The sequence below is a fragment of the Schistocerca serialis genome, chromosome 1 (genome assembly GCF_023864345.2).
Source record: "Schistocerca serialis cubense isolate TAMUIC-IGC-003099 chromosome 1, iqSchSeri2.2, whole genome shotgun sequence".
In the NCBI taxonomy this organism is placed as follows: domain Eukaryota; kingdom Metazoa; phylum Arthropoda; class Insecta; order Orthoptera; family Acrididae; genus Schistocerca; species Schistocerca serialis.
This window is the reverse complement of record NC_064638.1, coordinates 111,441,470-111,465,830: the sequence shown is the minus strand read 5'-3', so window position 1 is coordinate 111,465,830 and position 24,361 is coordinate 111,441,470. Positions and strand designations below refer to the sequence as shown.

The 24,361-nt window shown below is 42.4% G+C and overlaps 1 protein-coding gene across 4 annotated transcripts in view; it reads right to left on the bottom strand.

Moving 5' to 3' along the window:
- LOC126462823 (protein MTO1 homolog, mitochondrial) overlaps positions 1-24,361 on the bottom strand; it is a 125,849-nt gene that overhangs the window by 54,362 nt on the left and 47,126 nt on the right. For all 4 annotated transcript variants that reach the window (XM_050096104.1, XM_050096103.1, XM_050096101.1 and 1 more), the window contains 3 exons: positions 20,570-20,777; positions 20,315-20,491; positions 8,190-8,302 (listed from right to left, as the gene is read on the bottom strand). In XM_050096104.1, coding sequence (XP_049952061.1) covers positions 8,190-8,302; positions 20,315-20,491; positions 20,570-20,777 — 498 coding nt within the window. The remainder of the gene's footprint in view (positions 1-8,189; positions 8,303-20,314; positions 20,492-20,569; positions 20,778-24,361) is intronic.

Here is a 24,361-nt window from a genome sequence, read left to right as displayed (position 1 = left end):
GAGAGAACTCTGATGGCACAGTGATACATCATGGACATCCCGCTTCCTCATGTATTACCTTTCGTGTGGCAGTATCATGGTGCCCTTTGGATATGTAAATGATTAGAGTTGCAGTTCTCTCATTTACTTCTGCACCTACTGTCTGGAACAAGTAATGGACTCCTTGTAACTTTTTGTGTCAACCTTCTCCCCCTCCAGTATGATGTGACATGGTGTGGGTGTCCTGCTCATCTTCATTTCCACTGTCTTGTTCCTACTCACAGTTAAAAAGTTCCTACTCGGCTCACTGGAAGGAAATCCTGATGATGATATAAAAAGTGAAGCACTCACAAAACATGCCAGATATCACTGTAATTCCATACTCGTACACGCTGTCAGTGGATATGGCAGTGACCTGGGTAGGGGTCTCATTCTTCCAGTGTTTTGGAGAGAGACAGTGCTCTAATAGGTGTACCACAGGGGTCTGTATTTACCCTGTCTGAAATCAAAATAACGCTGCGCACATCGTATACCGTTTGGCATAAATACAAATTCCCTGTAGGCGTCCCTAAATTGAAGTATTAATTGCTGCAAATTAGGCTTATAAAACCACAATTCTTCTAGAACAATAACAGCAGCGGCATAGTTTATTTTATTCCCATAGAATGTTAATGCTAGATCGTCGATACGTTGCTGTGTAGTAGGAACGAGGAAGGCGAGGCGTAGGTCATCAGGATAATTTCTTATGTGCTCCCAATTGGCATAAAAAAATTCCAACGCAGACATGAGCTGTAACAATAATCTTTATTTAGAACGTGACAGTTCCCTTCCTTCTACAAAACGTCATATACACTCTATTTCTTACAATGAATGTAACATATTTAACTTCACTTTGTACTACATCATTTTTAGCAGGTTCGTCCCCTGCAATCTGTACACCAATATAAAATGGGTTTACGCCTTGGAATAGTTTATTCTTACATTTACATTGATTTTCTAAATCTACCCATGATTTTACTTTACCAATTTCGGCACTGGTTTCAGGTTTACAATATGTTACGAACTTAAATGCATTACGCCTACTATATTTTCTCCAAGGTACACCAGATGATTTATCCGGTTTCAGGCTAAACGGCCCCAATTTATTAGTACATGCTAATCTAACCTTTTCTAACGCACCCTGATCTTCGAATATTTTTTTGTTTGCTCTATCATCTAGTGTTAACCGCTCAACCCTTACATTAATTCTATATACATATGTTACAATTTTATTAATTATTACAGCATCATATTTGTTAGCAAAGAATTTAAACTCATCTGTAATATCATAGTGCTTAAGAGTACTAAAATTATGAGCATTTTCGTCATATTTGTCAGTGGTCCCCATCTTTCCATATTCAAATCTGATACCATCAGCTTGCGTATATTCGGTCCGCCACATGCACATTCGACCAAAATACGGCCTAGTCAGAAGAACACGACGGCGTATCCAATGCCTCGGACGTGCACGGCGATACCGGCCCATCGTCTTCATCCGACGATATGCAAATAGTCTCCGCTTCGGCCTCCACGCCCGACGTGTCCGACGCCATTTCCTCCTTAACATTGAAACAGTGAATTATATGGCAGTCGGCGTGTACAACATTTAATCAGGAAATAAGAGCTTCGTTACCAATATTAAAGTCATTGGACACAAATATTACAAGTCCTCTATGTTTAATAACCATACCAGGCTTGTTTTTCACATTAACAGTCACCGGCCATCCTTCAACAATACGCTTCAAAGTACAAGCGAAAGGACGCCAACGAAGCCAGTCAAATTCCTCAAACAATATAACATTGTGTATGCGAGGATCATAACCTCCAAAACCAAATTCTGAACAGAACGGCATATAAACATGCTCCCTACGTGAAAGTACATTTTCAATTAAGGTAGATTTGCCAATATTTGTGGCTCCATATAGGTATAATTGCTTTTTACGCACCACTTTGGACCGAAAGGCCTCATTATACCAGCGGACCACGCGACCCGCCCAGCCATTATATGTGAGATGGCACTCAGTTAGGCAACGTGCAACACACTTCTTACCCTGAAACGATTCGAAGTACTTCTCAACAAACCTAACACGAGACCAATTATTAACAAGAAAGGGATCTGTATAGTCTATAAAATCAGTACGTTCCGCCCAACGACGTAAGCGTACATTAAATAACAAACGGCTAAATGGCCCCAATTTATTAGTACATGCTAATCTAACCTTTTCTAACGCACCCTGATCTTCGAATATTTTTTTGGTTGCTCTATCATCTAGTGTTAATCGCTCAACCCTTACATTAATTCTATATACATATGTTACGATTTCATTAATTATTACAGCATCATATTTGTTAGCAAAGAATTTAAACTCATCTGTAATATCATAGTGCTTAGGAGTACTAAAATTATGAGCATTTTCGTCATATTTGTCAGTGGGCCCCATCTTTCCATATTCAAATCTGGCACTGAAGCACTGAAGAAGCTGCAGGATAATTTCTTATGTGCTCCCAATTGGCATAAAACAATTCCAACGCAGACATGAGCTGTAACAATAATTTTTATTTAGAATGTGACAGTTCCCTTCCTTCCACAAAACGTCATATACACTATTTCTTACAATGAATGTAACATATCTGTATCCAGATAGCCAACACAGTGTTAATAAAATGTTGCTTGCCACCAACAGATTCGGAATCGACGGTAATAAGAAAGACTTCTCCGCGCCTTTTATACCGGCCCCTGCTACCAGTGTTGCAAGAATCTGGAACATGTCCAAGCCGGTCAGGCACGTCTGAACCTGCGGGTGGCCTTGAAATGGTTGCGCAATCGCGAAAACGCGTACTCGGCCCACAAGTAATACTAGGTGGGCTCGATTCGCTTTCTAAAGGGGCCCCCAATGGGGACGCACTCGGAGCGGGTGATCCTCCATCTCGGAGTAAGTGCGCTGGCAAGCGCGACAGCGGCACCTCCCATCCGTCGTTAAACTCGTGTTGTGCAGCTTCTTCATGTAACCCGTCTGCCTCTGTACTATTATTTGCGTGATGTTCATCGGTTTCGGCTTGTTCATAACGACGGGTAGCATCTTCATACATTCTTCTTGTGTATCCCAATGCGGAACGCATCGGTTTCGGCTTGTTCATAACGACGGTATTCTAGAACAATAACAGCAGCGGCATTTTATTCCCATAGAATGTTAATGCTAGATCGTCGATACGTTGCTGCGTAGTAGGAACGAGAAAGGCGAGGCGTAGGTCATCAGGATAATTTCTTATGTGCTCCCAATTGGCATAAAAAAATTCCAACGCAGACATGAGCTGTAACAATAATCTTTATTTAGAACATGACAGTTCCCTTCCTTCTACAAAACGTCATATACACTGTTTCTTACAATGAATGTAACATATTTAACTTCACTTTGTACTACATCATTTTTAGCAGGTTCGTCCCCTGCAATCTGTACACCAATATAAAATGGGTTTACTCCTTGGAATAGTTTATTCTTACATTTACATTGATTTTCTAAATCTACCCATGATTTTACTTTACCAATTTCGGCACTGGTTTCAGGTTTACAGTATGTTATGAACTTAAATGCATTACGCCTACAATATTTTCTCCAAGGTACACCAGATGATTTATCCGGTTTCAGGATAAACGGCCCCAATTTATTAGTACATGCTAATCTAACCTTTTCTAACGCACCCTGATCTTCGAATATTTTTTTGGTTGCTCTATCATCTAGTGTTAATCGCTCAACCCTTACATTAATTCTATATACATATGTTACAATTTTATTAATTATTACAGCATCATATTTGTTAGCAAAGAATTTAAACTCATCTGTAATATCATAGTGCTTAAGAGTACTAAAATTATGAGCATTTTCGTCATATTTGTCAGTGGCCCCCATCTTTCCATATTCAAATCTGATATCATCAGCTTGCGTATATTCGGTCCGCCACTTGCACATTCGACCAAAATACGGCCTAGTCAGAAGAACACGACGGCGTATCCAACGCCTCTGACGTGCACGGCGATACCGGCCCATCGTCTTCATCCGCCGATATGCAAATAGTCTCTGCTTCGGCCTCCACGTCCGACGCCATTTCCTCCTTAACATTGAAACAGTGAATTATATGGCAGTCGGCATGTACAACATTTTAATAACACTGTGTTGGCTATCTGGAACGTACTTGAATATTGTGTTGCGGAGGAATTATTCGCTAAAGGTAACAAACACACATGTACATGCATATTTGAAATTATCTGAGGCCAAGTTACTTGCAGAAGTAAGAACAGGCCTGGAATTTATGTTTGGTAGCATTACAGGTGTTTTCGGTGTACAAAAATGCCGTAGTAGGAAGAATGCTTTGAATTATATAACCAAAGCTGATGCCGAACCTATATCCAATTGTAATGAATCGGCATTGTCATTTAATGTATGCTTATGTCGTTGGGCGGAACGTACTAATTTTATAGACTATACAGATCCCTTTCTTGTTAATAATTGGTCTCGTGTTAGGTTTATTGAGAAGTACTTCGAATCGTTTCAGGGTAAGAAGTGTGTTGCACGTTGCCTAACCGAGTGGCATCTCACATATAATGGCTGGGCGGGTCGCGTGGTCTGCTGGTATAATGAGATCATGTTTATATGCCGTTCTGTTCAGAATTTGGTTTTGGAGGTTATGATCCTCGCATACACAATGTTATATTGTTTGAGGAATTTGACTGGCTTCGTTGGCGTCCTTTCGCTTGTACTTTGAAGCGTATTGTTGAAGGACGGCCGGTGACTGTTAATGTGAAAAACAAGCCTGGTATGGTTATTAAACATAGAGGACTTGTAATATTTGTGTCCAATGACTTTAATATTGGTGACGAAGCTCTTATTTCCTGATTAAATGTTGTACACGCCGACTGCCATATAATTCACTGTTTCAATGTTAAGGAGGAAATGGCGTCTGACACGTCGGACTTGGAGGCCGAAGCGGAGGCTATTTGCATATCGTCGGATGAAGACGATGGGCCGGTATCGCCGTGCACGTTCGAGGCGTTGGATACGCCGTCGTGTTCTTCTGACTAGGCCGTATTTTGGTCGAATGTGCAAGTGGCGGACCGAATATACGCAAGCTGATGGTATCAGATTTGAATATGGAAAGATGGGGGCCACTGACAAATATGACGAAAATGCTCATAATTTTAGTACTCTTAAGCACTATGATATTACAGATGAGTTTAAATTCTTTGCTAACAAATATGATGCTGTAATAATTAATAAAATTGTAACATATGTATATAGAATTAATGTAAGGGTTGAGCGATTAACACTAGATGATAGAGCAAACAAAAAAATATTCGAAGATCAGGGTGCGTTAGAAAAGGTTAGATTAGCATGTACTAATAAATTGGGGCCGTTTGGCCTGAAATCGGATAAATCATCTGGTGAACCTTGGAGAAAATATAGTAGGCGTAATGCATTTAAGTTTATAACATATTGTAAACCTGAAACCAGTGCCGAAATTGGTAAAGTAAAATCATGGGTAGATTTAGAAAATCAATGTAAATGTAAGAATAAACTATTCCAAGGAGTAAACCCATTTTATATTGGTGTACAGATTGCAGGGGACGAATCTGCTAAAAATGATGTAGTACAAAGTGAAGTTAAATATGTTACATTCATTGTAAGAAATAGAGTGTATATGACGTTTTGTAGAAGGAAGGGAACTGTCACGTTCTAAATAAAGATTATTGTTACAGCTCATGTCTGCGTTGGAATATTTTTATGCCAATTGGGAGCACATAAGAAATTATCCTGATGACCTACGCCTCGCCTTCCTCGTTCCTACTACGCAGCAACGTATCGACGATCTAGCATTAACATTCTATGGGAATAAAATAAACTATGCCGCTGCTGTTATTGTTCTAGAAGAATTGTGGTTTTATAAGCCTAATTTGCAGCAATTAATACTTCAATTTAGGGACGCCTACAGGGAATTTGTATTTATGCCAAATGGTATACGATGTGCGCAGCGTTATTTTGATTTCAGACAGGGTAGATACAGACCCCTGTGGTACACCTATTAGAGCCACAGTATTTACTCATAGTCCTTCTCAGACACACAGCCGTAGGCCATCCTAGGAAATGGCTTCACGTACAGTGAGGTCTCCCTGTCAGGGTAAAAAGAAGTATAGGCTTGTACACAAGTTGAAAAATGAGAAACCCAGGTGGCAATGTACATGTATGTACGTACTATGTTTACACTATCGTTGGCAGTGGCTATCTAGGCTCTTTTATGTTTTGGACATTGCAGCATGGCGTACCACTTGCGTTCCGCATTGGGATACACAAGAAGAATGTATGAAGATGCTACCCGTCGTTATGAACAAGCCGAAACCGATGAACATCACTCAAATAATAGTACAGAGGCAGACGGGTTACATGAAGAAGCTGCACAACACGAGTTTAACGACGGATGGGAGGTGCCGCTGTCGCGCTTGCCAGCGCACTTACTCCGAGATGGAGGATCACCCGCTCCGAGTGCGTCCCCATTGGGGGCCCCTTTAGAAAGCGACTCGAGCCCACCTAGTATTACTTGTGGGCCGAGTACGCGTTTTCGCGATTGCGCAACCGTTTCAAGGCCACGCGCAGGTTCAGACGTGCCTGACCGGCTTGGACATGTTCCAGATTCTTGCAACACTGGTAGCAGGGGCCGGTATAAAAGGCGTGGAGAAGTCTTTCTTATTACAGTCGATTCTGAATCTGTTGGTGGCAAGCAACATTTTATTAACACTGTGTTGGCTATCTGGAACGTACTTGAATATTGTGTTGCGGAGGAATTGTTCGCTAAAGGTAACAACACACATGTCCATGCATATTTGAAATTATCTGAGGCCAAGTTACTTGCAGAAGTTAGAACAGGCCTGGAATTTATGTTTGGTAGCATTACAGGTGTTTTCGATGTACAAAAATGCCATAGTAGGAAGAATGCTTTGAATTATATAACCAAAGCTGATGCTGAACCTATTTCCAATTGTAATGAATCGGCATTGTCATTTAATGTACGCTTACGTCGTTGGGCGGAACGTACTGATTTTATAGACTATACAGATCCCTTTCTTGTTAATAATTGGTCTCGTGTTAGGTTTATTGAGAAGTATTTCGAATCGTTTCAGGGTAAGAAGTGTGTTGCACGTTGCCTAACCGAGTGCCATCTTACATATAATGGCTGGGCGGGTCCGCGTGGTCCGCTGGTATAATGAGGCCTTTCGGTCCAAAGTGGTGCGTAAAAAGCAATTACACCTATATGGAGACACAAATATTGGCAAATCTACCTTAATTGAAAAAGTACTTTCACGTAGGCAGCATTTTTATATGCCGTTCTGTTCAGAATTTGGTTTTGGAGGTTATGATCCTCGCATACACAATGTTATATTGTTTGAGGAATTTGACTGGCTTAGTTGGCGTCCTTTCACTTGTACTTTGAAGCGTATTGTTGAAGGACGGCCGGTGACTGTTAATGTGAAAAACAAGCCTGGTATGGTTATTAAACATAGAGGGTTTGTAATATTTGTGTCCAATGACTTTAATATTGGTGACGAAGCTCTTATTTCCTGATTAAATGTTGTACACGCCGACTGCCATATAATTCACTGTTTCAATGTTAAGGAGGAAATGGCGTCGGACACGTCGGACGTGGAGGCCGAAGCGGAGACTATTTGCATATCGTCGGATAAAGACGATGGGCCGGTATCGCCGTGCACGTTCGAGGCGTTGGATACGCCGTCGTGTTCTTCTGACTAGGCCGTGTTTTGGTCGAATGTGTGTGTGCGCGCAACATTTTATTAACACTGTGTTGGCTATCTGGAACGTACTTGAATATTGTGTTGCGGAGGAATTGTTCGCTAAAGGTAACAACACACATGTACATGCATATTTGAAATTATCTGAGGCCAAGTTACTTGCAGAAGTTAGAACAGGCCTGGAATTTATGTTTGGTAGACACACACACACACACACACACACACACACACACACACACACACACACACACAGAGCTACTATGTAACAGCTCCTCTTGATTCAAGTACTACTTATGCACTTTTCAAGTAAAAGAAATTTTTTTCTTATAATAAACATTCTTTACTTACACCAAATACAAATTAATGTGATAATTACCTTTATCCACACTGATTCATTCATAAAAGAAAATGGCATTGGTGGATTGTCACCAGGTTGCTTCACACAGACAGAGAAATCAATGGTCCTTCCATCCAGACGAGGTGGTGTTCCTAAGTACATCAGAAGAGAACCTGAAGTATCTGCTGACTCAAGAATGAAATGAAACAGCCCTTAAAAACAAAACTACAATTCACTTTTAATACAATGTAAACTTTCAGTAATCCTGTCTAACGAGAAATTTAATTTTGGTACACATTAAAGTATTTATTGTCTGCTATATCATGATTCTTTAAGCTTTTATCTTGTGTATAATTTGTTTTAATTTAAGATTACAGAGCTTTCAATAATTTACAGCAATGTCATATGCCACAGAAATTCCACATTTAATGTTTTAATACAACTGGCAACAACAACAGAAGTTTAGCTTCTTTACAGATGCTATAACATCTTGTTCTTGCTTTGCATTGTTGACCAACACTCACATGCTAACAATAATGGTGAAGAAAACCATCACAACTGCTAGACAAGAATTATGACTCAAAATTTCTAGTTGGTGTGATAGAGCGCAGTTAGCTCTAAATGTAGAAAAATGTAAGTTAATGCAAAGCAGTAGGAAAAACAATCCCATAATGTTCAAATACAGCATTAGTAGTGTGTTACTTGACACAGTAAGGGCAATTAAATATTTAGGCATTTAGAGAACTGACCTTTGAAGCTGACTGCAAAATGGTCATAGTGCCACCAACGTAAGGACCATGAAGATAAAGAGAAGTTAAGCCTCATATGGAGGCATACAAACTGTCATTTTTCCCTCACTCTATTTGCGAGTGGAACAGGAAGGGAAATGACTATAGTAATACAACGCACCCTCCGCCAAGCACCCTAGGGTGGTTTGCCGAGTATGTACGTAGGTGTAGATGTAACTGATAAATGTAAATATACACGCACAAATCCATTTACACTTTCTGAGAAAAATGTTAAGCACTCACATGAGGAGCAGGAAACCACATGAAACTTTACAGGTTGAGAAGGTCATGTTATTTTATTTCAGTGGTTACAAAACCAAGTCAAATTTTGCAAAGAACTTGGCAGTATGAGCCCACTTATCAGTATCACATTGCATCCATCTCTGGACTGGACATTCGCTCTGACTTGGTTTGGCAGCAATGTAAGCTGGTGCACAACTGTTCTAACTGGTCATTGACATTCTGGATACTGACAATGGGACAGAGTTGCTGACCGAGCTGGTTCCACGCATGTTCTGTAGGGGACAAATACAGTGATCTTGCTGGTCATGTGGGTATCTCAACAACACACAGACAGTCGACTCAGATGTGCCACGTGTGGAAAAGCATTGTCCTGTGGAAAAGGGCACCATGATATTGCCACACGTAAGGTAATACATGAGGAAGCGGGATGTCCATGATGTATCACTGTGCCATCAGAGTTCTCTCAATCACTACCAGCTCTGAGCAGGAGTCAACCCAATTGCTCCCACACCAATTTAGCAGGAGTAACATCACTGTCTCTCTCCAAAACACTGGAAGAATGAGACCTCTACCCAGGTCACTGCCATGCTCGCTTATGATGGTCATCCGGTGTAGTGCAGAACTGCAATTCACCACCGACCACAATGCATCTGCAGTTCATGCTTCCTGGTCACGGCACCGACCCCAATGCAGTCACTTGTGTTGCAGCATTAATGGAAGCCTACACACGGGATGGTAATTCCCTACTTTCACTGCTGCTACTATCTGGTCAGAGGTGTGGAATGACACAAAAAGTTACAAGGAGTCCATTACTTGTTCCAGACAGTAGGTGCAGAAGTAAATGAGAGAACTGCAACTCTAATCATTTACATATCCACTGACAGCGTGTATGAGTATGGAATTACAGTGATATCTGGCATGTTTTGTGAGTGCTTCACTTTTTATATCATCATCAGGACTTCCTTCCAGTGAGCCGAGTAGGAACTTTATGAGCGATATGCCTCCCTTTGTTTCTGTCCTGGTATAGCTTTTCCCACTCCATTACATCCCGTGTTACTCCTCTCCTCTTGAGATCTTTCTTAACCTGGTCTGTCCATCTCTTTCTAAGCCACCCGACTGGTCTTCTTCCTGATACCTCCATCCCCAAATACTAGTGTGGAGTTCGAGTCAGGCGCATTCACATCACACGACCGAACCACTTCAATCTCAAAGCACTCATCCTCTCCTCTGTAGTAAATGTCACTTGCAGGTCTCTGCTTACATAATCATTCTTGACCCTGCCTCTTCTAGTTTTATGTAGAGCTGACCTAAGGATCTTCATTTCACATGCTTATATTTGACTCTCTTCTCTCTTATTTATGGCACAGGCCTCTAGACTATACATCATGATTGGCAGGAGAAAAGTTTTATACATGGTCTGTTTGGCTCTTTGAAGGACTTCCTTGTCCTGGATTAGATTTTGTACTTGGTGGAAGAAGCTAGATTCTTTTGTTATTCTGTTTAATACTTCTAGTTTGGAACTTCCATCATGTGATATGATGCTACCCAGATAATTGAAGTTTTTCACACATTCAACCTTCTCCCCCTCCAGTATGATGTGACATGGTGTGGGCATCCTGCTCATCTTCATTTCCACTGTCTTGTTCCTACTCACAGTTAACTTGAATTTTTTTAAATTTTGTGTTCCAGTAATCTAGTCTCCTCTGAACCTCCATTTCCATCTCTCCCCAAATGGCAATCTCATCAACAAAAACAAATGCTTTGAAATCTTCGTTTTGTTCTTCCTTGATTTCTTTCATGATTGTGTCCGTAAGTGTAATGAAGAGTAAACTGCCTTGCTGAACACCTCTCTTTGATCTTCCACCTCCTACTTGTACACTGCTCTCACAAACATCGTACAGCATCTGGACCTTTTTAATTACTGAATCAGGAACATTATGTTTTCTCGAGCATTCCCATATTTCATCCCTTAGTGGACTGTAATATGCTTTCTCCAAATCCACGAATACTACTAACAAGTCTTTTCCTTTTTCCCAAAACTTCTCCATTAACTGATGGAAGGATAAAATGAGATCTATTGTTCCCCTATTTTTTTCTGAACTCATGCTATTGTTCCTCTAATTGGTGTTCTAGAATTTTCCGCAATCTTTTTTCTATGACCTTTTCCATTAACTTAAGTCAGTGTGATAACAGTGATTCCTCGGTAGTTGGTGCATTTCTTTCTACTACCTTTCTTGAACAATGGGTACACCACCTTAACGTAGCACTATCCGCGTGGGCAAGTAGGTTTGTGTGCTCTGGATCCAGAGGGCTATTCCGGCAGTAGCGTAGCTACCAGCAGGGTCACCCATGCCAGATAGGCCGAAGGGGAGGAGCTAAACGAAGTGTGTCCCACAATGACCTATATTAGTCTGTTTCGTATACTAAACCTCTCCTTTTTCCTTACCATTATCAATCCTTTCCAGGGATAGGCAAAGTCCTCAACTGCAGCTACAGCAGAGAAGAACATTTTTGGTATGGTGCAGCTGGCGGAGGAGGCACCCTTTCCCTCCTAAGGGCAAATGAGGAGTGGAACCATTGCCTTGTGGTGAAGATGGATCTTCAAAGGTTGAGGGAGTAAACCCTGAAAGAAAATCCTCAGATGTGTTAGGCTTAGCAGGCCAGCAGATGAGAAAAAGTTGTTATTGCTTTCAATCAAAGAACGAGCCTCACTTTTTATTTATCAGACAGTATATTATTTGGTACAGTTATGTACACCCTACCTTGTGAAACATATCAGAACTAGAGACAGTCTCAAGCAAAAACGCACTCCACCAAAAGTTTGGTTTGAACAGCAGAGAATTAACACGAATTTGCTAGGAATACTGATATTGCAAGTGATATGTTCATATATTCCTTCAATCTAAGAAATTTACTGTTGGCTGCAAGAACTTACTGATATATAACAACTTAAATGTGAAATAGAAACATCAGAGGCTTGAGTGTGGATTATTCTCTTGGCTCTTGGGAATACCAGAGCTAGTGTCTGGTGCCCAGCAGAAGGGAGCCTTGTCCAGCCTGGCAATGATAGGTCTGTCTTTCTGTAACTCATCTAAGTGGTTTGTGATGGAGCTTTAATATGAGGGCTATAAAGATTGTAACTTCAGATAGTAGCTGGCACTAGTGCCTCCGTCTTGATGTCAGAGCCTCTGCTGAATCATTTCGCATCAGGTTGTGATTGTTTGGGGTGAACGTTCTGATTGAATATTTAAAATGTGAAGAAGGGGAGAGGAGGAGGAGGAGCTTAGTGTTTAATGTCCCGTCGACAAAGAGGTCATTAGAGACAGAGCACAAGCTCGCATTAGGGAAGGATGGGAAAGAAACCATCCTAGCATTCTCCTGAAGCAATTTAAGAAAATCATGGAAAACCAAATCAGGATGGCCATATGCTGGTTTGAACCATCGTACTCATGAAGGTGAGTCCAGTGTGCTAACCACTACCCCACCTCACTCTGCCCAGTTTAAAATGTATGCTGCAACAGAAAATCCTGCAAGTTGTGAAGTACGATCAGTGATTAGGTTAGCCAAAAATCTGAGACCGATTGGAATTTATCAGGGACTTTGAATGGTGTAAGGAAATGACATAAATAGTGAAGCTGGAGTGAGACAATGGTGCATCTTGGTTATCAACAGCCACACTAAAGGTCAAGAGGAAGTGGCAAGTAGTAATTGTTTTTTGGGACAGACAGGCTTCTGGTGAACTTGGTGAACTTCCTCTAATGTGATGAAACAATAAATAGTGAGAGATATTCTGCAACATTAAAGAAATTAAGAAGACTCATGCAAAATAAGAGTCTAAGAAATTCTAAGGGTGCTTTGATTTACAACAACATACAACCCCACAAGGCCTTTCAAATTCGACGGATCTCAGATAGCTTCGGATGGAAGCATTTTGGTCATCCATTGTATAGTCCAGACATTGCTCCAAGCGATTTTCACTTGTTTCCACACACAAAGACCTGGCTTGCAACACAGCGCTTTGAGAATGATGAGGAACTGCATGCAAGAGTGTGTGTGCATGGTTCATGCCTCAGGCAGCAACATTCTGTGACGATGGAATTAACAAGCTGATGTAACATTATAATTTGTGTATTAACCTATTTGGAGATTACGTTGAAAAATAACTCAGTGATGTGCCTTTCAAATCTAAGTAACAAAGGCAATTTCTTTCATTTTTTAAATTTTAAAACATGACTTACTGAATTGACTTTGTGCTCTGCCTTAAGGACCAGTGACTTTCCCAAGACCGCAAATGTTTTCCAGTACCTGTTGGAATTAAATATGTGAACTTTCCGTAGTAGTACTATTAGTAGAAGCATACATGACTGTTGGAAATGCTTCCTTTCTTCTCCTTATGACTGACTGGATGATAGGCTCAAACATTAAAACAGTTTTGCAGAGCTTCTGAAAACAAACCCCTTGAGTGTGAGGTCACAAAAGACCAATGATGTTTATGGCATTCAATGCTCCGTGTATTGTCAACCACGTAATCACAATATTGGCTGCTAATGGCAACAAGGGATGGGACTGGAAGTACCCAATGGTGAGCACAGCATGAGGCTGCAGAGAGTAGTTCCAACTGCTTACCTGAAGGGTAACTCACAACAGTGCTACAGTGCTAGTGATGTTGATACAAAGCAGGACAATGGCAATGCCAAACAAAACAAACATTGCATTATATTTACCACAATGCTTTCTGAAGGTGACACTTCGTCAGAAAGGAACCAAAGGAATTTCACAGAGTAAGAAACAAGAGGCAGATGAATTATTAGCCTTTCTGCATGATGGTTTGAGTGTTGTGTAGACTCAACTGTGTGGAAATGTACATGAGAAGTACTATGATGACAATATGTGCCTAACAAGTGAAAATGATACTGAAACAGGCATTGATTCATGTTGTTCATAATCCTTGTCAGACAGTGGGCCAGAAATCCATTCTCCAGAGAAACATAGTGAAGGACAATCGTTGTCCAAGAACAGGGTACTAAACATAATTACGTACATGGAAGATCATAAGCAGCAAAGTAAAAAAAGCAATTATGAACAGATTTTGAATACATCTGCAGCAGTATGACCATACAGTGCATAAGAAAAACTTCGGATATTCAAGGGAGGACAGAATTTACAAGGGGTGCATGATAGCGACATACTACATTATGCAAATCAAATTGTGCACTATGTAGAATACAGTGATTTCAAGGGAAGCAGTGGATGGTTGCATAACTTCAAATAGTGCTACAGAATTTGCAGATGTAAGGTAATGAAATTCAAAACAAAGCATCCGCTTGACAACGCACAGCAAACTACGGAATTGGCCCAAAATTTTGTAGATGAGATAAAAAAACTTATCCCATCATTCACAAAAGAATTTGTTTTGAGCTCTGACTAGTTGGGAGTTGAAGAGGAAATTCGCATGAAAGGAAACCTGGAATTTAAAGCTACCAAGAGAGTTTTATCAAGATCAACTAACATCAACGCCTTAATGCATTCATACAAAATTACGTCAAGTGCTAACCTGCTTGGTAAATTGGCTGAAAAGTTATTTATTGTATTGCAAGAAGTGGGATGCACTCTGCCCCCTATGATTCTCTCTCATGTGTGTGATCTTGCATAAGCAGTAGGGAATATTTATGTCGCAGCAAGCAAGAGTGGGAAAATGGCCATAACTGTGGTACGAGCACTGCTTTTGGCCAATAACTGATCAAAATAACTTGCTTTTGCTTGATTCCTGGTCTGTGTATAAAAATCATACTCCCTTAGAGCAAACTCTCTGTGTGACTTTGCAATTCATACTATCTGGAACCACTGGACAAATTCAGCATCTGGATGTTTCTTTTATCCATGCTTATAAAACATATTATCACACTACACCTTAAAGGATAACCAGTTTCATGATAAGCTCAACAACAAACTATAGGCATCCATTGCATGTAATCACACTCCATCAGTTCTCATCAACCAGTTACACCAATTCATTCTATATGCATTCTTTAAGAGTGGATACCTACCTCAATGTCCTGCATGGTTTGTAGCCCCACAAAGTTGTCTTCGAACTCGATGGTGCGAACCTTTGTAATCACTGTGGCCTGCCTTTTTTCATTCAGTGGTTATGGTGCAAGTTAATGGTTTGCTTTCAACATTTCTTGAGTGTCGAGTACATCCATTTTACAAAGTGTAGTACTTACATCCCATAAAAGGTTGATCTCTGCACGTCCCACACATTCATTCCTCCTGATGGACAGGAGGAATGAATATTTTTCCTGTCATAATTGTTAACATAATACGGTCAAATGAGCCTTGCTAAAGATTGAACTTTTGACTCCCACTCAAAGGATTCCTTGTCAGAGATCGCAAAATCGCAGAGTTGGCTGACAGCCCTTGTGGGTGTAAGAGGCTAGTCGTGTCTTTTCTGGTGTGGAGCTGGTGTTTTCACAAACACAGTGGTGGGATTCCGACTGAGTCATTTCCAGTTTCCTAGGTGAGGGTTATTGTCTAGAATGTAAACACATGCTTATTAGCGGCCATATATCATGGAGCCATTAGCTAACTGGAGATGATGTTTAATAAATGTGACGAACTTGGCAAGTTTAATTAAAGCCAATGAAGTATATCCATTTCTGTGGAAACTTAAGGTGCAGTGTTTTTGTGTGACTATTAATACAGACTTACAGTTGTTATCATGTCCTGTTTTATATTTGTGGATATTTTTGCCATACATTCTTAGGAGCCAGTTGCAGGTAGTGTATTGACTGTTGGTGGTGTATGTTCTCCTGTCCAGTTGTCATATCTCTGAATTATTCTGGATTCAATCCATCCCTACACAAAATTCTACAAGTCATCATATAATGCACTGCAGAGGACACATTGTGCTGCTGATAATCTTTCCCTTTCCTGTTCCACTCGCAAATGACATGAGGGAATATCAACTGTCTGACTTCCTTTGTATGAGCCCTAATTTCTCTCAGTGTGTCTTCACAGTCCTTGCACAAGATATTCATTGGTGGCAGTATGGCAGTAGAATTATCCTGCAGTGAATCTCAACTGTCAGTTTTCTAAACTTCCTCAATAGTATTTCAAGAAAAGAATGTCACCTTTCCCCCCAAGGATTCCTGCTTGAATTCATGGAGCATTTTGCATAACACTTGCATGTTAACCGAACTTACCAGTAACAATCTAGCAGCATGCCTCTGAAACGTTTAGATGTTTCCCTTTAATTGGACCTAGTGGGGATACTGGACACACTAGGAGTACTCAAGAGCGGGATGCACATGCATTCTGAATGCATTCTCCTCTACAGATGAGCTGATCTTACCTCGAATTCTCCCAATATACTAAATTCGACCATTTATCTACCTACAACCGACCTTACGTGTTTATTCCATTTCATATCACTTTTCAACGTTATGGTCTGGCCTCGGCAACCAGAGACAGTGGTCATGTGTGTGTCAGTTGTGTAGTGTGTAGTGTGTGTGAGACAGTGGTCATGTGTGTGTCAGTTGTGTAGTGTGTAGTGTGTAGTGTGTGTGTGTGTGTGTGTGTGTTTTGTCTAATTCAAAAGAAGATCCTTTTGGCTGAAAGCTTACTTGTTTGACTGTCTTTATGTTTACCCATCTGCGACTCAACATCTCCATTACATGTTGAGTATCAATGTATCCTTTTCACAATAGAGTCATTTTTGCAATTTTATGACTATTATTTAAACAAATGGAATGTGTGAAGCAACACACTACCAATACTGTATTCAAATATTACAGGACTGTTTTTCTTACTCATCTACATTAGCTTACATTCTTCTCCATTTTTTTGGAATAAGCCGAAGTCACAGAACTACGAGTCTGCCAAGAAACATTTTCCAGTTAATTTTTGAAGCAACATGTCACATGATTTGTCTTACACGCAAAGAGAACGTGGGTTAAACTTCAACCAATGAGAATCTCTCCAAGGATGAGATGAAGGACTGTGTCAAAAGGGAAGCACGTCATACTGTGTAAGCATTTAAGGGTAACACTAAGAAGCAATATGAGATGGGATGACCACATGAAATTATAACTGAAGAGAAGAATGGAAGAGTTAGATAGAATGGAAAGTGCAATGCATCTGTAAAATAAGTTGTATAAAAAATGACAGAGCAACCTATTCTGGTGTCTTATTCCAGTGTTTGTAGTCCAAATCAAGTAGGCACAACAGACAAGGTGCTAGGACTGTAACAGGGTTGTACAGCCCGTACAAAAGTGTAACAGAGCCAGGAAGGGAATACAAATAGGAATTCATGGAAGAAAGACAACGTAGTTCTCATGAAGTCATGTTGGGTACATCTAAAGAAGATGAAGACTCTTAATTACTTAATGAGCAGTCTTATGAAGGCAAGTCACATTGTTGAAATATTGTGCACGCATGGCATAACACCTGGGAGCTCAAGACTTCACGACTAATACTATCTCTCCTGTGACTTATAGCATCCCCAGTGAAATAGTATGAAAAGACTTAAAAAAAACAGTATTTATAAAGAAGAAACATTTAAAAATTGAATAATATACATTTTTATCATGTATCCGTATTATAATAATTTCTCTGTGTAAATTTCGAGGGCAAAGAAATATAACAAAATGATCTAAAGAGACGACAAGATACGCTCTTTTGTTAATTTTTTAGTTGTCTTCACTTCTTCTCTTGTCTTGATTGCGTGTAGAAGGATATCTTGCGAGTGCTGGCAAATGTAAGCATATTTGTACTAATTAAGCAGATAATATATTGATTTAATATTATTGTGCACTTTTAATTTGTAAGAGGTGATCCCGATTTCATGTCCGCCTTCCTTTAATTAACCTGCATTCAAGTAATTTACAGTGCAACAATCGCAGCGGCCAATGCAGCCAACGACGCCATTACATGGTGATATTAACTTATAAAATTTAGTGGAAGCAAAAAACTCGCCCACTATTAACATAATATACATTTTTCTCCACAGCCGCCCAACGCTGCAGAAAATATGTAGCTTTAAGATTCTTATTTTCAGTACCACAGCCGAGAACCGGAGCCAGGACTCCGACTACAAGGCAATGGTTAACGAAGGTAAGAAGAAATACTCTCGCACGTGTGTGGGCCGCAATTGTAATTAATAACTAAAGATTTTTTGCTTTAAAGTGAGCTGACTAGCCGAGGAAATTAATATGAAAAGTTTATTCCATTGTTCAACTTGTATGCCTCATGGTTTAAGATTCCGCAAGTCTAACATTCATTAACGTAACAAATAATTTAAGATTAATATTGTTAAAAAGCAGAACTTCACAAAAGCATTTAATTGTAAACCAAAATGGAATGAAATATTTTGATTAAGACCCGCCATGTAAGTCGGCAACAATCGACGTTACAAACAAATAATAAATTAAATTACGATGGCCGACAGGTGCGAGAGACTCTTCAAGCTTTCCCGGTGGATATGTTGTAAATAGTCTTCATGGGTTTGCCGCCGGATCATGTTGTGCAAATTCCACATTTCCTCGGAGCACCTTCAGGTGGTTCAACCTTGCTGGTGTCTTGGTATGACAATCGTAACTAGCTACCAGTAAGGTTGAACCACCTGAAGATGCCGACATTTGCTCCAAGGAAATATTGTGGAATTTGTACAGCGTGATCAGGTGGCAAACCCGTGAAGACTATTTACATTATCTCCCCTAATGACATCTGCTTGTGCAACATGTATGGCCACTTGGCACTCATCTGACTGTGCTGGCTCGCGCGTAGTTTGCAAAATTGCAATGTGCTCAGGCACAATGCATTTCCTCCATTCACAACCAACCCTTGCACTGTGTTGTAAAGTAACTAATTGCCACATTTCTTTAGCCACAGGGCCTAGGGCAACATGTATGTTGGGTTGCACACTGTTAGTGGTTGATGTCTCTGCCATGTAATGTACACCGGTTCGTGACGTATGTATGTAGATGAAGGACATAAAAAGGCACTACAATTAATTCTGATCTGTTTAAGTACACATAAAAATACTAAAATATACTGTAATTTTCAATGCAATAGGGTCTGCAGCTGCGATTAATTTTTTTCAGCTCCCGTTCTCTTTATTTCACGTATTATTGTACAATTTCGGCCTTACGCCGTTTTCAAGTATTTTACGGATGATTTTATAGTAGTAGATTTGTCATGTACATCATTGTTCCTATGACATCGTGTTATGCTCATAAAATAAATCCAAGATGCTCACACTATTTTAGGAGCATGCTATTTTTGAGCAGTTGTTGCAAAGATACATCCAAATTTAACCGTGCTAGACTTATCCAAGACCTATCTCCCACACTCTGCAATACAAATACTTTCTTGCCACCAGTCCCTCCAATCTAATCCCAACAGTGAACCCTGCCTCTCCCTATTTGTACCATCATCCAACCGGGACCCCCACCCCCTCCCTACCAACCATCTCCTGGTCATCTTCCAGAAATTCCTTCCCTCCAACTTGGCCTCCCCATCCTTCCCCACATCCCAGCAGAAGAAAGGACAGCCAGACACAGTCTCAAAACAATTACTGACCTAACTGTCCTACCTGCAGACAAAGACTTGACCACCATCATTACGAATCACATTGACCACCTGGTGGACGACCTTTCCAATTGTCTGACTCCTCAACCTATAAACTCTGTCAGAGTTGTCCCATCTCAGGAGTCCAACATAATCTCCAATCCCTGCTTAAAGTTTTAGGCCATTTCCAGAATCTCACCAGTGAATTCATTCCCTTCTCACCCCTATGACATCCTAACACACCCACATTCTACATGCCCCCTAAAATCCACGAAATCAAAAATTGTGGATGTACCATTGTAGCTAGTTATTGTGCATCCACTTAAAGAATTTTGGTCCTCTTGACCAACAACTCAAACCAACTGCCCAAAATCTAGCCTGCCACGTACGAAACTAAAAGGGTTAATACAATAGGTTTTTCTAACAAATATAGGTTTATTTTTATGATCAAGTCACATCAGTGATTTCTCAAAATCTTGAGAAGAGAATACTAATCAATATGTGCTAACTATCACAAATCAACACAAAAACTGTTTACAGTTTTTTTTTTCTTCTACAAATACTAACCTGTCTTGAGGCGTCCCATACGAAATCCAAGCCTCTCCAAAGTTTTCGCCAGTCCAATAGCTGGAGCATCACCAATTCTTCCAGCTGGTCTCACTTCTAAACCTATATTTATCTGTCCTTTCAAGAATGTTCCTGTTGTTAGTATCACAGACTTGCTTCTTACTTCCGCGCCATTGCCTATTAAAACATCAATTTTTTTGCATACTGTCTTTCATAGAGCTTTTTATCATTTAAAATTAAGGTAACAAATCATACTTAGCATCACTCCAGCACAACATTTCTGAGCATTTCCACATTCCAAACTGTTTACATCCTCCATAATTAAATCTTCTACTGAGGACACCATCACTTCAAGATTTGGGGTATTGTGAAACAATTCCTTCTGTATATGATATTTGTACAGTTCTCTGTCTATTTGTGCCCTTGGTCCCCAAACAGCTGGCCCTTTTCTTTTATTAAGTACCTAGAAAGGAGAAGTTAAAATTCCTTAATTATATAAGATCTTAAAATAACCTTGACCACAAATTAAAGCATAACCTGAAAGGAAGGAGGGATTAACACATAATTACTCAGTTTGAGTGGCAGCAAGTGGCAAATAATACAAACCCTAACACAGCAAAAATGAAGAAGTGCAATGGAATGCAGAAGGTCTCAAACAAACACCATCACCCCACTCCAACTCTCTCATAATTTAGCGATGATCGAACGGCATTTCAGTCACCAATATATATAAAGTCAAAATGTCTCTCTTTGCTAACAACCACGCTATGAGGCCTGTTTAAAAAATTCTGGAACATTTAGTAATAGCTCCTGGATAGCTGATGATGGATAATTTCAAAATGTGTCATTCGAGCAATAAAGTCATTCCTTGCCCAATGTTTCACTTTTACCACTGCAAACAAGTCGACCTAAATGCAGAGCTACGGATTGATTTAATTTCAAGCTTGAAATTGGACAACAAATGACAACAGAAATATTTTTTTGTGTGATATAATTACAAATTAATGATTATTAGATTTTTTGCTTTAGGTACTTGTACTGTGAAACCTTACTTCTTGCCAAATTTCATGATTCTAGGACAATGGGAAGTACCCTGACAGGTATGGTTGAGCGAGTTTGTGAGCATCGAAATAAGACATAAATGGTCATACCTTTTGATTGCACTGACTTAGAAGCTTCAATGTTTTATGCTGCCAAGGGACCATAGATCTCAGTATATCACATAACTTTCAACCTGATATCTTTGCCCATTCCTGAGAAAAAGAGGTTTTAATAGACAGGCAACAAAGCAATGCTGTAAGGATTCTGTTTCTGCCGACAGAGGTATGGAAACTTAAAAATGGAAATGGCATTCTACGATAAGTGCATGATAAGATTAAAAATGTTTCTGAACAAAATTCTGCAAGTGCAATGTACACACAACTACCATAAGCATAAAAAATACAGCTACCTCTGGAAAAATGTGCATGACAAGATAAATGCTGGGATACCACTACAAAAAAAAAGGACATATGAATGAAACTAATATCCTAACTTTTGTAAAACCATAGAGAGATGGGCGAGAGAGGGGGTTGGGGGGGCGAGAGAGGGGGTTGGGGGAGGGGTGGCGAGAGACGTGGTTGGGGGAGGGGTGGCGACAGAGGGGATTGGGTGGGGGTGGCGACAGAGGGGGTTAAGGGAGGGTGCAACACAGGGGGTTAAGGGGGGGTGCGACAGAGGGGGTTGGGGTGGTGGGGTGCGAGAGAGGGGGCCAAGAGGGGGGGTGCGAGGGAGGGGGCCAAGAGGGGGGGGTGCGAGAGTGGGGGTTGGGGGGTGGTGCGAGAGAGGGCATTGGGGGGGTGCGAGAAAGGGGGTTAAGGGGATGGTGGTGCGACAGAGGGGGTTAAGGGGGTGGTGGTGCGACAGAGGGGGTTAAGGGGGTGGTGGTGCGACAGAGGGGGCTAATGGGGTGGTGGTGCGACAGAGGGGGTTAATGGGGGGGAGTGCGACAGAGGGGGATAAGGGGGGGTGGTGCGACAGAGAGGGATAAGGGGGGGTGGTGCGACAGAGGGGGTTAAGGGGGGTGCGACAGAGGGTGTTAAGGGGGGGCGTGCGACAGAGGGGGGCGAGGGAGGGGAGGGGGCGATGGAGGGGAGGGGGCGAGGGAGGGGAGGGGGCGAGGGAGGGGAGGGGGCGAAGGAGGGGAGGGGGCGAGGGAGGGGAGGGGGCGAGGGAGGGGAGGTGTCGAGGGAGGGGAGGGGGCGAGGGAGGGGAGGGGGCGAGGGAGGGGAGGGTGCGAGGGAGGGGAGGGGGCGATGGAGGGAGGGGAGGAGGCGAGGGAGGTGTGGGGCGAGGGAGGGGGTGGGGCGAGGGAGGTGTGGGGCGAGGGAGGGGGTGGGGCGAGGGAGGGGGTGGGGCGAGGGAGGGGTGGGGCGAGGGAGGGGTGGGGCGAGGGAGGGGTGGGGCGAGGGGGGAGAGGGGTCGAGGGAGGGGAGGGGTCGAGGGAGGGGAGGGGTCGAGTGAGGGGAGGGGTCGAGTGAGGGGAGGGGTCGAGGGAGGGGAGGGGTCGAGGGAGGGGAGGGAGCGAGGGAGGGGAGGGAGCGAGGGAGGGGAGGGGGCGAGGGAGGGGAGGGGGCGAGGGAGGGGAGGGGGCGAGGGGGGCCGAGGGGTGGGAGGGGGGAGGGGGCGATGGGGCGAGGGGGGGCCGAGGGGCGGGAGGGGGGAGGGGGCGATGGGGCGAGGGGGGATGGGGCGAGGGAGGGGAGGAGGCGAGGGAGGGGAGGAGGCGAGGGAGGGGGTGGGGCGGGGGGGCGGGGGGGGGGGGCTAAGTGGGACGGGGCGAGGGGGGACGTGGCGAGGGGGGACGGGGCGAGGGGGGACGGGGCGAGGGGGGACGGGCTGTGGGGGGTCGGGGCGAGGGGGGACGGGGCGAGGGGGGGTGGGGAGAGGGGGGGTGGGTCAAGGGGGGTCGAGGGGGGGTCGTGGGGGGTGGGTCGAGGGGGGATGGGGTGAGGGGGGGATGGGGCGAGGGGAGGATGGGGCGAGGGGGGGATGGGGCGAGGGGGGGATGGGGCGAGGGGGGGATGGGGCGAGGGGGGATGGGGCGAGGGGGGATGGGGTGGGGGGAGGGGATGGGGCGGGGGTGAGGGGAGGGGGCAGAGGGAGGGATGGGGAGGGGGCAGAGGGAGGGATGGGGAGGGGGCAGAGGGATGGATGGGGAGGGGTGAGAGGGATGGCTGGGGAGGGGGGAGAGGGATGGCTGGGGAGGGGGGAGAGGGAGGGAGGGAGGGAGGGAGGGAGGGAGGGAGGGAGGGAGGGAGGGAGGGAGGGAGGGAGGGAGGGAGGGAGGGAGAGTGTGTTTAATCAGTCAATATCATATAGGGCATAATAATAAACAACAGAGAGTAAACTATACAAGTATTTAAAAATTCCTTTAAATATCTTTATCAGTCAAAACATGAATTACAAACAAAGAGAGATGATAATGCAGATAATGAAATATTCAATTTAACATCAGCCAGGATGTTTAAAAGCCATTTGAGGTATAAAGAAGCAAAAGGAACCTCGAGATGATAGTGATTCAATACAAATAGTTAAAGTTGGAGGCAAAATAATACAAACTGAATTTGCAACATTATTTACAGAACACCTGCAGAAGAAGATAATTCTTAAAAACTGCACTGATGCTGTTACTGGTCTACTTCAAGAGAAAGGAAGGGAAAAACGCTATTGACCTATCTGCCTCCTCTTCAGAATTGCAAGACGTTCTCTAAATATGCTGGCTTTAGAAGTGGATACAGCACAACAAGTCCCTTGCAAGTTGTGAACAGAGCTACAAGTTCAGTCATCAATATATCTATGATTTATGACTCTCAGAAAGCTTTTGATTCAGCGTCAACAAAATCTGTAGAAACAGCATTTACTGAAACCACGTTCACACTCTGAGGAATACATCAATTATGCATCTTCAATTAGACTTCATTAAGCTTCTGAAAAGTTGAAAACTGGATGATGTGTGAGGGTATGAGATTCCATATCAAATATTTGTAGCGGCCCTCGAGGAAGATT